The sequence below is a fragment of the Hemiscyllium ocellatum genome, chromosome 10 (genome assembly GCF_020745735.1).
Source record: "Hemiscyllium ocellatum isolate sHemOce1 chromosome 10, sHemOce1.pat.X.cur, whole genome shotgun sequence".
Lineage (NCBI taxonomy): Eukaryota > Metazoa > Chordata > Chondrichthyes > Orectolobiformes > Hemiscylliidae > Hemiscyllium > Hemiscyllium ocellatum.
The window spans coordinates 18,547,062-18,563,504 of NC_083410.1; the positions used below are offsets into that span (position 1 = coordinate 18,547,062).

The 16,443-nt window shown below is 43.2% G+C and overlaps 1 protein-coding gene across 1 annotated transcript in view; it reads left to right on the forward strand.

The window, feature by feature from the left end:
• Positions 1–417: 417 nt before the first annotated feature.
• The window catches only part of LOC132819672 (sulfotransferase 6B1-like), a 32,396-nt gene continuing 16,370 nt past the window's right edge, over positions 418–16,443 (forward strand). The window contains exons 1-4 of the mRNA XM_060831314.1: positions 418–694; positions 7,024–7,151; positions 12,745–12,834; positions 14,698–14,824. Of these exons, the coding sequence (XP_060687297.1) occupies positions 469–694; positions 7,024–7,151; positions 12,745–12,834; positions 14,698–14,824 (571 nt within the window). The 5' untranslated portion in view covers positions 418–468. The remainder of the gene's footprint in view (positions 695–7,023; positions 7,152–12,744; positions 12,835–14,697; positions 14,825–16,443) is intronic.

Consider the following 16,443-nt stretch of genomic DNA (forward strand, 5'->3'; position numbering starts at 1 on the left):
ATTCCTGATGAAGGGCTTTTGCCCAGACGTCGATTTTCCTGCTCCTCGGAGGCTGCCTGACCTGCTGTGCTCTTCCAGCCCCACTGATCCAAAATATAATGTCTGTATCACATCTCTCTCGCCCCTTGGTTTGGATGGTGGTATATTCTGGATTGGACTCTGGCTGTTGTAAAGATTCCGAGGCAGTTGCAAATGTTATCTCTCTCTCTGTCTCTCTCCACAGATCATGCTGAGCAGTTCCAGAACTTCTAAGGTTTTGTGGGTTTTATTGCTCGATGTTTAACAGTCCCAATCTCTGCCAAACCACAAAGGGTGCGGGAGCAAACCAGCGCCGAGGGAAGGAAGGAGGTTGCTGTCATTGTGAGTCGCCCCTTGGCACGCCATGGAGCGTGCGAGCGTTCAGGCGTCAGAGTCACCGTTCGTCAATAAAACGGGAGGCTGTGCGCTCTGCCGGTCTGTCCCAGAGCGATGGAGGCGAAAGGCGATGGGAGTGCAGAGGCTGACAAAGCCGATTTCCAGAAGATGATCCAGGGGATGTTGGAGAAAGCGAAGCAGCTGAAGCCCGAGGAGCTGGTGTTCCGCTACAAAGGTGTTCTCTACCCCTCGGTGCCGAGCTCAGTCCAAACACTGCAGGCTCTGGGCAACTTCCAGGCTCGTCCCGAAGACCTGGTGATCTCTTCCTACCCCAAATGCGGTGAGACCCCCTGATATTTATCGACTTTTGTTTAAAGTTTGAACTATAGTTCACAGTAAAGAAATACATCTGAACGAGAAAAAGTTTGTCGTTTGAAAAAGTTCAAAGCTGTTTTCAATCCCAGTCCCTTCTGTACAGATCCTGCCAATTTGGTGGGATTTCTGTGGGATTGTTAAATCTTCATTATTACAGAGATGTTACAGCTTTTGTTGCTTCCAGTTTGATAACCTTGACTGCTGTAATTACCGCACGTCTAGTTGTATCAATATTATTAACAGTGCTAATGCTTTGCTGTCCTTTGCTTTGAAGATTCAGACAGACAAGGCTGAGTTAATTCTCCCGACAACTCGAAATCTCATTAGAAATCACATTGCTCTTAACTTTCTCTCGCCCATGCCTCTCCTCCCAGAGACTTCTTCACTATCCCGTTTACCTGGGACTCCACTTTCAAGGAGCTATGAACCTGCACTCCGGGGTCTAGTTCGTTCAGCAACACTCCCCAGGACCTTACCATTAAATGTATGAGTCCTTCCCTGTAAAGTTCTGGAAGTTTTCAGCTGGTTTGGCAGCGTTTGCAGAGAAGCAGTTATCTTTTTAAGTCGGTGGGAGACGGGGGGGGGGGGGGGGGGGGGGGAGGGGAGTTTGAAAACCAGCCTGGGGAAGGGAGCGGTCGCTTTCGATCAGGGTGAGTGGGTGGGCCGGGTTGGGATGCGATCAGAGGGATCAGGTCAGGGTCTGGTGCTGTGAGGAGCCTTGGGGTGGTGTATTGGGGGTGTGGGAGGGAGGTATGGAAAAACTACTCAGGAGTTAGACATGGTATCTAATAAGGTAAAAACAATGACTGCAGATGCTGGAAACCAGATTCTGGATTAGTGGTGCTGGAAGAGCACAGCAGTTCAGGCAGCATCCGAGGAGCAGAAGTAACTTTTCCCGAGTAACTGTTTTACTTAATTTCATCAGAACCTTTCAAAGTCTCCAACTGAAATAAAGACATTTGGAGCATTCCAGATGTAGATGCCTAGGGAATGATGCCATTTCCCTGGCAATGACCAGGGATTGGGCTACAATGGGGATTCTCCAGCAAAGTCCCGGCCTCCTTGCTTTGGGAGCTGCGTCCTTCCACCTTCAATGATACACCCCGAGCTCCCTCAGCCCTGTACCCCCTTCTGAGTTGTGCACTTTATCCAATTTCTCTCCCCTTATTATTCTTCCTCTGAAAATATCCCCCTTCTCTGCATTTAAGTTCATATTCTGCTCTTGGGGTTCATAATCCTAACCTTCACACTCACTCCGGAGAAATGTTCTGTGCCTGTACCAAAACATGACCATTCCCAGAGTCTGGAAATGGTAACTCTGTTTTCCCTCTCTCTGTATATAGATGCTGCCAGTCTTATTCCAGCATTCTCTGTTTCTGTTTATATCTTTACTAGTCTGTCCCAGACTTTCCCTTTTGTTCTCCCTCCTCCCCCCCCTCCACATACACACACACACTCATATACACACACACACACACACACATATCCTTTCCCTGGTATACAATGTCTGTATTACATTGCCTCTCTTGCCCATTGGTTTGCATGGTGGCATAGTCTGTATTGGATGCTGGCTGTGTGGAGATTCCTATGATGGGGAGGTGCTGCTGTTGGACTGGGTTGGACAAGGCCAAAAATCACACGACGCCAGACTATAGTCCAATGGCTATTAGAATGCTGCTCCTTCTTCAGGTGTGAGTGAGGGAGGAAGACCTTGGACACAGAATTCATAAGGAAAAGATCAAAGGGTCATATAACTCATGTAAATGAATTGAACACACATGAGATGGCTCTTAAATCTTGCGTGACCCTTTGATCTTTTCCTTATTAATTCTGTAGGGGAAAGTGAGGACTGCAGATACTGGAGATCAGAGTCAGAGTGTGGTGCTGGAAAAGCACAGCAGGTCAGGCAGCATCCAAGGAGGAGAGTCGACATTTCAGGCATAAGCCCTCTATTAAGAATGAGGCTTGTGGACCAAGGGGATTGAGAGATAATTGGGAAAAGGGGTGGGCTGGGGTGAAGGTAACTGGGAATGCAATAGGCACATGAAGGTGAAGGTGATAGGTTAGAGAGGAGGGTGGAGCACATAGCTGGGAAAGAAAATGGACAGGTAGGACCATTCAAGAGGGTGGTGCTGAGTTGGAAGGTTGGGACAGGGATAAGGTTGGGGGAGGGGAAATGGGGAACCTGGTGAAATCCACGTTGATTCTGTGTAGTTGGAGGGTCCCGAGGCAGAGGGTGAGGTGTTCTCCCTCCAGGCATTGGGTTGTTAGAGTTTGGAGATGGAGGAGGACCAGGACCTGCATGTCTTTGGGGAAGTGGAAGGGGGAGTTAAAGTGTTCAGCCACAGGCTGGCGGGGTTGCTTAATGCAGATGTCCCAGAGATGTTCTCTGAAACAATCTGCAAGTTGGTGTCCTGTCTCACTAACGTAGTGGAGACCACACATCGGTGGAAAGGATGCAGTAGATGGCCTGTGTGGAAGTACAGGTAAATCTCTGTAGGATGTGGATCCGCACCCACCACCCCCCCATCCCCACCCCACCTTATCCCAGTCACAACCTTCCAACTCAGCACCGCCATCTTGAACGGTGCTATCTGTCAATCTTCCTTCCCGCCTATCTGCTCCACTTTTCTCTCGGACCTATCATCTTCATCTACCTATTGCATTCCCAGCTACCTTCCCCGCCCCAGCCCCAGCCCCATCCCTCTCCCATTTATCTGCTTTGGCCCACAAGCCTGATGAAAGGGTTATGCCTGAAATGTGGACTCTCCTGCTCTTTGGATGTTACCTGATCAGCTGTGCTTTTGCAACACCACACTCTTTGACTCTTTTAAATTCTGGGTCTAAGGTCTTCCTCACTAACACCTGATAAAGGAGCAGTGCTTAATGTTTTCAAATAAACCTGTTGGACTATAACCTGGTGTAGTGTGATTTCTGACCTTGGAACTTCCTAGTCAGATGCAAAGTTTAACTATTTCTCTCTTTCTTGCCCTTCACAGTTAAAGACAGAAGCCAGGCGACACCAGGTTCTAGTACAACAGGTTTATATGAAATCACAAGCATTTGGAGAACAAGGGAATCTAATCCAACGATCACAGTCCCTTTAATCAGGTGCCTTGAGACAGTCCCTTCTGTACAGATCCTGCCATTTTCACTCATTTGGTGGGATTTCTGTGGGATATTTAAATCTTCATTATTACAGAGATGTTACAGCTTTTGTTGCTTCTCTTTTGATGACACTAACTGCTGTAATTACAGCACTTTAGTTATATCAATGATTTGCTGTTCTTTCCATTGAGGATTCAGACAGACAGGCTCAGTTAATTCTCCCGACAACTCGAAATATCTTTAGGAATCACATTACTCTTCACTTTCTCGGAAAGTCAAACTTTCTCATACCCCCGTCCATCTCTGCCCTCTCTTTAATCCAACAAAATAAAAGCGCTATATTCATAGACGTCAGTGTTACTGGGCAATGATACAATCTGCCTTATTGGCATACAGGAGCCAGCGAGTTCACACTTGGCTGCGATCTTTTATTCTTCCATGGGATGTGGGCATCGTTGACCAAGCTCCTTGAGAAGATGGTTTTGAACCCCTGCAGTCCATGTGGTGCAGGGCCAGCCACAGAGTTGTTAGGAAGAGAATTTGGACCCAGCCACAGTGCAGGAAACGCTGACAGTCAGGATGGGGGCTGGCAGGGAGAGCAATTTACAGGGAGGTGGGCTCTCAATCTTAGCTTGTGCCCAGAGAGTTGGGCAATAGCTAACCGAGGAAAGCTTGAACTGAAATAATTCTATACCCCCCTCACCTCCATGCAACAGCAATTCTGAACAACGTTTCTCACCCCAACAAAAAGAAATACTGATTTGCAGTAAATTGGTGATAATAAAGTGGCAATCCCTCCACCAATCCGTCATGTGCCTGAGAGAGTCAAGTGCTTGCATCTTCAGTGGAGGCTGAGCACTGGCAGATGAGTGACAATGCAACACCAGCCCAAGTTCCCCAGCTGTCTGCATGCCTGGTTATTTAAGGTGAGGGAAGGAGTCAGGCATTTAGATATTTGCAGATTGTCAAACTCTCCCTCCTGTACATGATATCCAAGCTTGACATTTCTGACCCTCTGTATTCATGCTGTGCCAGTTATCTCCATGGCAATGCCCCCCATTGGAGTGAGGGCTTGGATGCTTGATGGGCTTTCATTGGTTCTGTCCCCATTTCTTTTGTTATTCCATAATTTTTCTGCAGGAAGTGTAGCCGTCAGTTATTTTATTATTCCCAGGATGTTGTGTTGCTGGCTGAGCCAACATTGATTGGCCATCCCAAACTGCTTTGGTGAAGTTAGCGCCTGACCTGTGATTGGGTTGTGATACATATTCATGTTGAGGATGAAAGCAGCAAGTTGGGAGCATGAAGGGCTGGTGGTTCTGTGGAAGCAAGTATCTCCAATGTAAAATGTGAACGTTCTCAGAACAGTTGAATGTAATACAGTTTGTAATTGGAACTACAGTGTTTGTGTCAGCGCTGAAATGAGAAACAGATGTTGAGTGTGTTAGGAAACGCAGAGCAGCAGTGATACAGGGTTAGGTTGTGATTTGGAGGAAGGCCATGTGTGGTTGGGCTTGGGGGAGGAGTGGATTAACAATGTATTGAAGAAAGTGTAATGTTTCATTGAGAGTAAAATGCATGAAGATTAAAATTGGCACTTTCACCATTTTAGTCATGTAACTATTTGCTTTCTAGATTGAAGCAGTATCCTCAGTGCTGTGCTACAGCTTATGGAATAATTAACTGAGTAATTGGGCATCTATCCACCATGAGGTGTAGAAGAGGACTCCCCCATTTGGCCCTTTACCTGTTCCATACCTAGAATCAGAAAATCTGTTATGCTTAAAAAAAACAGGAGCCATCATATCTGTGAAACTAAGAGCAGAATGTTGACAGAAAGACTGTTTGCCCAAAATTTAATGTAAAAATCTTTGGAAAAGGTTCAACAGTTGATTCTTATTGATTTGACTTTTGCTGGTTTAACTAGAAATCTGTAATATAAACATGGCAGTTCAATCAGAATGTTCAGGATACTCCATTCTGTCATTTCCGATCGGCTGTGGGCATGTTCTTGCACCACTACTGCATTGTTTACCAGGGTTTACAGAGGACAGAGTGCAAGGAGAGGATGGAGAGACTGGGACTTTTTCCCCTGGAGTGTAGGAGGCTGAGGGGTGACTGTATAGAAGTTTATAAAATCATGAGTGGCATGGATAGGATAAATAGCCAAGGTTTCCTTCCCCAGGGTAGGGGAGTCCAAACCTAAAGGGCAAAGGCTTAAGGTGAGAAGGGAAAAGTTTAAAAGGGACCTGAGGGACAACTTTTCCTTGCAGAGGGGGGTTTGAGTGTATGAAATGAGCTGCTGGTGGAGGCAGGTACAATTACAACATTTTGGTCAGATACATGGATAGGAAATGTTGAGGGGAATATGGGCTAAATGCAGGCAAATGGGACTAGTTCATTTTCAGCTACCTGGTCAGCATGGATGTGCTGGACTGAAGGGTCTGTGTCCATGCTGTATGACCCTGAATACTGAATAGAGAGCTGGCAAGAATACATCTGTCTAGTGCCTCACACACTTCATTCCCTCATCAGACACAAAGGCTTTAGTTGCAGCACAAATCAGGGAAGGTACTGCTGGAAATAACACTGTGGGATAGGTCAGGTGCCTGGAGTGGCTGCCTAAGAGAGGCTATGGGGATTGCAGATGCTGGAGATTAGAGTCAAAAAGTGTGGTGCTAAAAAAGCACAGCCAGTCAGGCAGCATCCGAAGAGCAGGAGAGTCAATGCTTCGCGCATAAGTTTATGCTCGAAACATCAACTAACCTATTCCTTGGATGCTGCCTGACTGGCTTGCTTTTCCAGTGCCACATTTTTTGACTATGACTGCCTAAGAATTCCTGATGAAGAAGGGATCATGCCTGGAATGCCGACTCTCCTTCTCCTTGGATGCTGCCTGACTGGCTGTGCTTTTCCAGTGCCACATTTTTTGACTATGACTGCCTAAGAATTCCTGATGAAGAAGGGATCATGCCTGGAATGTCGACTCTCCTTCTCCTTGGATGCTGCCTGTCTGTGCTTTTCCAGCACCACACTCTTTGACAGGTGTTAGACATATGCTTGTATTCTCTGATCAGTAATTCGGGAATTATGTGTACATACAGGGTAGGTTCTGTTACTGCAGCAAGTATCTCCTTACATTGATAAAGTTGTAGTAACTCTTTTTATTTTAACCATGTTTTACAGGATTTAATTGGGTGAATCTGTTACTTAGGGATATTGCCTTTATCAATCAAAATGAATCTGAAGATGGGAAACCTGGAGTTCGAAGTCAACTCAAGTTATTGGAATTTGAAAACGCTGGGAACTATGAGGTATATGGATGAGAAATTGTGTTTTAGTCTTTTAAAGAAAGTAAAGGCTTGCATTTATATGTTGCTTTAAATGACCCCTAAAAATCTGTAATGTAGGAAAAAACATGGTGGCCAAGTTGCACACAGCGAATTCTCTCAGACATTAATGTTAATTAGCAGTTCGCTGTTGAAATCATATCACCAGCACATGGGTATGGTAGCAGATCATTAGTTAATGTGATATTGATTGGTGGATACTGGGTATATCAGTTTTCTGAAACAATACCATGGCAGCCTTTACAAGCAGAGGGAGGGTAGCTGCTAACACTTTGCTCATCTGGAATCTCAGGGATGTAACCATTACCGAGCAACCTTTTTTTGATATTGCATCCACAACATTATGGATTAGGATTAATATCAGTTTAGCAATGAGTCTTGTTCACGGGATGTGGCACTCAGCAGCAAGCCCAGCATTTATTGCATATCCCTAAAGATACCATTGAGATGCTGTTAGTGAGTTACCTTCCTAACAGTGAAGAGACTTGGTAGGCCACTTCAGAGTTAACAGCATTGCTGAGGATCTAGAATCACTGGATAAGGGATGGCAAATTCCTTTTCTTAAAGGACATTGGTGAGCCAGGCGGATGCTTTAATGACAATATGATAGCTATTATCCAATACTAGATTTTCAAATTCTAGACTTATCTGATAACTCCATTAAATGCTTCCAACTACCAAGGTGGATTGGAACCTGATCACTAGTGCAGGGAAATGGATTCTGGGGCCAGTGACATAACCACTATGCTACCATACCCAGGTGCTGGTGATATGATTTCAACAGCAAACTGCTAATTAACATAAATTGCAATAGCCAGCATCTAAATAATGGCATAAATTATAACATAGAATGTGGATGCTGGAAATCAGAACCAAAATCAGAAATTGCTGGCGAAACTCAGCAGGTCTGGCAGCATTTGTGGGGAAAAGTTAATCCAAACTAATAGCAGCAAGGAAAAAATGCTGAAGATGTGGTGAGATGAGCAGGTAGGTGGAGGGAAAGTCCAGAGAGAGAGAGATATGAAAGGGTTAGGGCTGATAGTAAGCCAGGACAGAAGAGAAGCTGAATAAGTGATCATGAGAGCTGAGAGTAAGAGACTAGGCTGTGTTGAATGTAACTCTTTGAATGTGATAATTGGCCTGAGAGTGGGTTGAGAATGGGTTGGCTGTGTTAATTGTAACACGTGCCATAGCAGGAGTGGGTGTGGGTATAAAACAGGGAAGGGTGGGATCCGGCTCTAACGTTATTGAACTTGATGCTGAGTTCTGGAGGCTGCAGGGTCCCCAAGTGGGAAATGAGATGTTGTTCTTTGACCTTGTGAGGCTCATTGAACACTGCAGAAGGCATGTGTCAGAAATGTTGCCGTAGGAACAGGGTGGGATTTTGAAATGATGGGTAACTGGAAGCTCGGAATCATTTTTACAGACAGATCGTAGGTGTTCTGCAAAGCGGTCTCCCAGTCTGCATTTCATTTCTCCAATGTAGTGGGCCACACTGTGAGCAGTAGACTAGAGAGAGTGAAGACCCTGATGCTTCTAGGACTCAACATTGAGTTCAATAATCTAAAGCCTGATTCCACCCTCCCATGGTTTTTACCCACCTTCAGACCTGGTCCTGTCATGGCATGGCTTGCTTTATGCAAAACTTACCCATTCTGTCCTACTATCAGCTCTCAATATCATTTATTCAGCTTCTCTTCTGTCCTTGCCTAATATCAATAATCCCCTTGTTTACCTAGTCCCTTCAGATCGCTTTCTCTCTCTTTTGACTCCATCTCCAAGTACCTGCTGATGTCCTGCTGCCCACCCCCATCCCCAACCTTGCCTTCGGCATAAATATTACCTTTTCCTTGCTGCTATCAGTTCTGATGAAGAATCACTGGATTCGAAACGTTAACTCTGCTTTCTTCCCAAAAAATGCTGCCAGACCTGATGAGTTTTGCCAGCAGTTTCTGTTTTTGTATTGAAACAATGGTCAAGCTCAACGTCTGTGATAATATATTGTATTCCTTCATGTGGACATCTAATGAGGGCAGGATTGCATTTAGTTGTGGTTTATACTTCCCACCTCCCCATTGTCATGACACCCATATGAAGAATACCCAGTGGGGAGGTGCTGAACTCCCATGGAATGTAGTGCACTAGGGAGCTACTGAAGAAATATGTCCCATCCATTGTAACATGAGAATTGTTATGGATGCATCAGGAACAAAGCTTGCATGTTAGCGTCCTGATAGTTGCACCAAACCACGGTAATGAAATTGTTGACTGATCAGGGTAATTTAATAAATCCAGTATCAATCTCATCAGACAACTGTTTCTTCCAAACATCCTTCCTGTAACACGTCATGTCTCAATGTACTCATGTACTCAATCCTAAGTATTATGAGAAGCCACTCAATGTTCCCAATCTATTGACTATCAGGTTAACACAAGCTCTTGTGAATCTGAATAAATGTATTTTCTGTTATTAAGTTAGGGAGGTGACACCTATTCTGCTCCTTTTGTGCATCCTGCTCAGTGCCAATGAATGAGCTCAGGTTCTACACTGTCTCATCTGAATTCACAATGCTTGCTCTCTCCATTTCCTCATTAGAATGGACATAGTACTAATGTCACTGGATCAATCAGCTTAATGCTTGGGTAACATGGGTTCAAATCGCACTATAGCAGCTGCTGGCATTTAACATTAAAAAAATAAAAAGCTGCAATTGGAAGCTAATATCAGTAATGGTAACCATGAAACTATCATTGATTGTTGTGAAAATCCATCTGGTTCATCAATGCCCTTTGGGGAAGGAAATCTGCTGTCCTGACCTAGTCTGCACTATGTGGGACTCTAGACCCACAGCATTGTAGTGACTGTGAAACGCCCTGAGCACGCCTCTCAGTTCAAGGGCAATTAGGGATTGGGATTAATGCTGTCCTTCCCAGTGAATCTTGCATCCCATGATAAAGCTTTAATTTCCAGACCTTGGCACAGAAACAGTAATTTGTAAAAGTAGGAAGAAGTGTTGATGTTGCTTTTGTAACATTCTTCCCTCAAATTGTAGGTGGTATTTCTCCTATATTTGATCTTGAATTTGTGCTTCATAGCATCTTGCTGGTTCTAAGTAATCATCTTCTAAGGATCAGTGCTGTCACCAAATTGTATTTACTTAAGTGGGATAACTTACTTGAGTACTTTCCTCTATTACAACTGTAACATACAACATTTAATACATTTCAAAAATTATTTAATTTGCTGTAAAGTGCTTTGATTCATCCTAATAGTTGTGAAAGGCACTATATAAATAAAGGTCTTAATTTTGTTACTTTTACACTGATGTCTTTCTGAGATGCTGCATTGAAATATGAACTGTGCAAAGGAGCAGCAATCAGACAAAAGTCACTTAGGATGGGTGTTAGAACCTATTAGGGTGCCATACAGATTGTTAAACACTTTTGCCAAGAGATAATTTACTACTTCATTGCCTGTTATTTCTAACCAATAATCTTTTACCTGTAGATTTTAATTTTTCACAACTCTGTCTTGCAATGCAAGTTATTGATTGACAACTTCTGTGTCCCAGTGTTCACGTGACAGAGCTCTTTGCACTCTTTTACTGTCTCATACTTTATGAATAAACAAATGGTTTGCATTTTGTGAGAAAACTTTCTTTTAAATAATAAATTCTCAGGTATATAAGGAAATGCCAGTGATGTTCAGAAGTTTCTGCAGGAATGTTGATCATGTTACTCTTAGACCCATATTGAGTTTCCATATTTTGCATGAAAAGTAAAGTGATAACCATTCAGCATATGGGAGCTATTCCTTCTCATCTTATGAACCAGTTACGCCCAGTTGGATTTGTATGTAATTTCCATTTCTATTCTAATATCTGCTGAGACGATCTGAGTGAAAGATTTTTGTCTGCAATTTCTTTTAAGTTTCCTTCAGTTGCCCTTTGGTCCTGCTACTCTGGCATAATCTGAAGTAATTATTTAGACCTGCATTATTTGTATTCAACATAATATTTCATGTAATGTGATGAAGTTTCCTTTTCGATCTTCTCTTTGTGGACTGTAGGACTCAAGTTCATCTTTGCTTTTCTCAAACCCCTGCATGCTATTCCAAGGATCTCCTGTTTTCCTGTCATCCTCTCTAATTCCTGCTTTGTGGTATGATGATTAGAATTCAACATGGCACTGCCGAGTTAGGTTGTCAAGACTTTAGCACAGGGGAGATGGACAATTCGTTTAAGTTTGCTTTTTCAAACAGAGACAGAGGGTTGGTAATTAATGCATGTAATGGACTTGAATGTAACGTAAAGGGGAGGTGATGTCCCAGCAGTACTATCACTGGACTAATCCGAAACCCAAGTCATATTCTGGGTTCCCTGGTTCAAACCCTGCCATCGCAGGTGGTGGAATTTGAATTAAACTGTTTCAAAATCTGGAAATCGGAGTTTACCATGAATTCATTTTTGATTGTTGGAAAAACCCATCTGGTTTATTGACGTCCTTTTTAGGGAAGGAAGTCTGGCCTATATGAGACTCCAGATCCACAACAACGTGGTTGACTCTTAACTGCCCCTCTAGGCTATTAGGGATGGGTAATAAATGCTGCCTAGCCAATGATGCCCTTATCCCATGAATAAAGACAAATTTCCCAGAAAAGCAGCTGATATGGAAATATTTGAGGGATAATTGAATAAATATTTGGAGTAGTCAGTGATGAAGTGATGCCTGTGTGGGGCCTGCTAATTGGGCTGCACTGTCATTTTTCAGAATTGCAGTTCCTTACCCAGAGTGCTTGCACCTTCTCGTGACGTACCTATAGCCAAACGTGAGCATCCGTATTACTTCCATAACCCATGTCTTTTCCATCCCAGTGGTTTGCATGTGGCTTTTTCAATGTGAAATACCCTTTTCCACAATTGGTGTGCCTTTTAACTAACCAGTGTAGTCTAGCCCTTGTCCGTCCCTCTTTCTGATTCTTAGAACATATGGTTGTCATTTCAGTACCAACAGCCTGAGTTAGAGGTTTTATTCTGATATTGGATCCTAAAAGTATAAAACAATGGGAGGTAGCAGAATCCACAATGGGAGGTAGCAGAATCCACAATGGGAGGTAGCAGAATACACATTGGGAGGTAGCAGAATCCACAATGGGAGGTAGCAGAATCCACATTGGGAGCTATGAATACTGACTGGTATTCCGAAGCATGCAAAGAGGGTTTGGTTGTATGCTTATGCTATTTCTGATTATATCTGAAGTATCATGAATTACTGGTGCCATCATTGCTGTTCACTTGGGATCGTTCTTCATCTACTGTCTAGTAAATGTGATACAAAAACAGAAAAATACCTGAAAGACTTCCGAACAGGTCATGAAATAGGAATGGAGTTAATGTTGACTTAACTTGAAGATATTTCAAGATAATCAGAAGGTATTTGACAAAATGTTAGCAGAAATAGTTTTGTAAGTACAGAGTAATCTCTGCCTTCGTTGTGGTGCAGTTGCCCTTCCTGGTCTGCGATTTCTTACACATGTTTATTTTGTTATTCATTTAAGGAAATGAAAAATGATCCATCTCCTCGTATTTATGGCATGCACGGTCATTACAACAATCTACCATCATCTATTCATCAGAAGAAAACAAAGGTAAAATGTCAGTGCACAGTAATGTGAGACCAATTCAAGGTTTTAATCACCTTGACTACACCTTCAAAGGTCTTAATTGATTTGATCATGATCTTGGTTAGTCGGCTCATAAACTCAATAGTATACAAATCATTCCTAGTGGGCTTTTGTGGCACAGTGGTAGTGTCCCAGCCCCTTGACCAGAAGACAGCGGTTCAAGTCTCACCTGCTCCAGGTGTTTGTAATAACATCTCTGAGCAGATTTACAAGTAAAAAAATAGGTGAAATAAACAAATTAAAATCTTCCCATTAACTCCGCAGTGGGTTGCGATCATATGCTTTCTGGGTGAGGCTGAACATAGATCTTGCTCCAGAATAACTTGCTAATGATGTCTAAAAAAGAACTCCTAGCAGTAACTGACATCCATCAGCATTTTTTTATTAAAACAAACTACATTCCAAAAGAAATATATTGCACACTTTTCAGCAAACAGTGAAATTTTGATTTCTATCCACAAACCAGATAGAATTATTTGAATGAGTTCCCATTTTATAATTTAAAAACTGCTTTGAGTAAAAGTGATTTAATAATTGGTCCATTTGGGAAATGTGTGTCAAGTAAAGTGGAAATTGGATGGGGATGGTTTTGATTCGATCAGTCTTTTCCAAACCTCTGAGTTTTATGGTTTTTTAAGGTCTGGGCCTTTCTGTCTGGATTCCAATCGAGCTAGCCAATCAGGTAAGGTATTGGAGAGGTAAGGACCAGCAATATACAGAGACTCAAGAAATCCAAGAAGGAAAGTGGATAAAGATGAAAGCTGCAGAGAAAAGCAGTGATAGTTGTTTTTTAACTTCAAACATATTTTGCGTGTAACAGTAGGTTTGATCAGTGCCTAGTGTAATAAACCTTAGCTGGCAGAATCCCAGTTGAAGTTTGATTTCTGTAATAAGATCACAAACTTGACTGTCATCCAGAAATTGTAGAGTATAGGTCAGGAATTTCCTTTATATAGACAAAGGCTGAGTCATATTGAATTGCTACTAAACTTGATGGCCAGATTAATGGAATCACAATAAGCTTGTTGCATAGCCTCCTTCAGTCTACAAATTGGGATGTGAAAAACATCTATTTAATTCTGGTCTCCTTCCTATCGAAAGGATGTTGTGAGACTTGAAAAGGTTCAGAAAAGATTTACAAGAATGTTGCCAGAGTTGGAGGATTTGAGCTATAGGGAGAGGCTGAATAGGCTGGGGCTGTTTTCCCTGGAGCATCGGAAGCTGAGGGGTGACCTTAGAGGTTTGTAAAAATTATGAGGGGCATGGATAGGATAAATAGACAAAGTATTTTCCTTAGGGTGGGGGAATCCAGAACTAGAGGGCATACGTTTAGGGTGAGAGGGGAAAAATATAAAAAGGACCTAAGGGGCAACGTTTTCACAATGAGCTGCCAGAGGAAGTGGTGGAGGCTGGTACAATTAGAGAATATAAAAGCCATTTTGATGGGTATATGAATAGGAAGGGTTTAGAGGGATATGTGCCAGGTGCTGGCAAATGGGACTAGTTTCATTTAGGATATCTAGTCAGCACGGACGAGTTGGACTAAATGGTCTGTTTCCGTGCTGTCCATCTCTATGACTCTATAACCAGAAAGGTAGGGTTTCAGAGTAAACCATGAACAAGACAGAGTGTTGCGTCTTCTAATAATGCTGACGGTATTTCTCATTACTAACTTGAGTGTTGATAGAAATCAGGTTTGCAAACTACACTGGAGGATTTCCCCTGGTTAAACTGAAAGCAGAATAGATGGTGGTAATATTCTGTTTAGCTCAAGTTCCATTTCTCTGCAGGAAGATTAAATGCGTTTGTCTTGTTATCCTTCCACAGATACTGGTTGTATTTCGCAATCCCAAAGACAATGCAGTGTCCTACTATCACTTCTGTCAGAATAATCCTTTACTGCCCACTTTTTCATCTTGGGATGAGTTCTTCAGAAATTACATGACTGGAGAAGGTAATGCATCTTGGCTACAATTACTCTTGGGTTAGGCATTCCTAGATGCATACAGGGGAACCTCGATTATTCAAATGTGTTGGGTGAGCACTATTTCATCCGAATAATCAATTATTTGGTTAATTGATTAAATGCCTTTCCTCTGGGGCTCAGAGTTTTTCATGTCTGCTCCCCATTTAAGAGACTGCAGCAGCACTCAGCGCGTGAGGCCCTGTCCTCAACCCCGTGCAACACGGCCCCCTGTCCCCAACCCCATACAACATGGCCCGCCCACCCCTAACTCCATACAACATGGCCCCCTACCCCAATCCCATACAACACGGCCCCCTACCCCAATCCCATACAACACAGCCCCCCCCGCCCCCAACACCAGACAACACAGCCCCCCACTCCCAACCCCCAAACTTGCACAACCCCGCGCACACTTGCTCCCTCTTTGGGGTGCCGGACTAGACACCAACAACAAGACTGCTGCCTTTGCAGGGTAAGTCTCCAAATTGCGCGCGCGCGCACACACACCCACAGCCACACCCAACTTTTTACTGCAACTTTTTGACAGATTATGCCTTTGCCCTGTACAGGACAATGTTGGAGAGATTACCTGGGGAAGGGAGGTTTAGGGTACACCCCTCTGTAGAACTCCAGGGAAAGTGTGGGGCGTGAGAGAGAGCGGGCAGTCAGTCATTTGGATACGGTGCCTGTTTAATCACTGTAAACAAAAAACATGATCACTGTTGGAAACACATCTTTGATGTAATGTTTCCATTGGGACCTGGAGATCTTCAGATAATCCGATTTTCGAATAATTGATATTTGGATAATCATGGTTCCTCTGTCGTTCTAGTTAGAATTTTACACAATATTAGCTGTAAACTATCAACGTAATACCAGTTTTTAGCATTGCTGAAAAAGATGTCTTTTATTAAAAATTTTCAGTTGCACTCATCAGGACATTTTCCAAGAACACCAATTTGAGGGGCGAACCAACATTTATAATACCTGAGAGTAGACCGTTGATGGGTTGACAAGTGGACTCTGATTGGTGGAGGCATTGCCTATGAGTACAAAAGAAATGGCTTTGACAAAATGGCCTTTTTTTTTCAGCAATAGTCAAGTTCTCTAATAGCAAACGAATATCTGTACACTCCCAGGTTTTGGAAAAGCTGACGTCACTCATACAAATATATGCAGCAAAGCAAAAGAGAAACATCTCTAGTCGAGGAAATATCTCTGGAAAAACGTTGAAGGATTAGAAAAACAATACATTCCCATTGACATTGCTGTCTGCCTTTGTCTTTCAGTAAAACCAAAGTTTTCTCTTCTGATTTCTTCTTTCCTAGTGCAAACGCCAGCGGGTAATGGGATGCTGTCTAGCAGGCCAGCATCAAGTACGTTGATGTGGTAATCCAGGAGCAATTTCAACCCGGATCCTTCTCTTTGAGTCCCCTTCAGCGGAACCTATCTGTGGCTGTAGCCTCTGCCCCACTGGCACTTGAACCATTCTTTATCCCCAGTCTGGCTGTGACCCACTTGTACTCAGGCCCTCTGAACCACCTAGGGAGATATTAGGGCAGATGACCAATTATTTGGTCAATGAGGTAGACTTTTAAGGAGAAAAG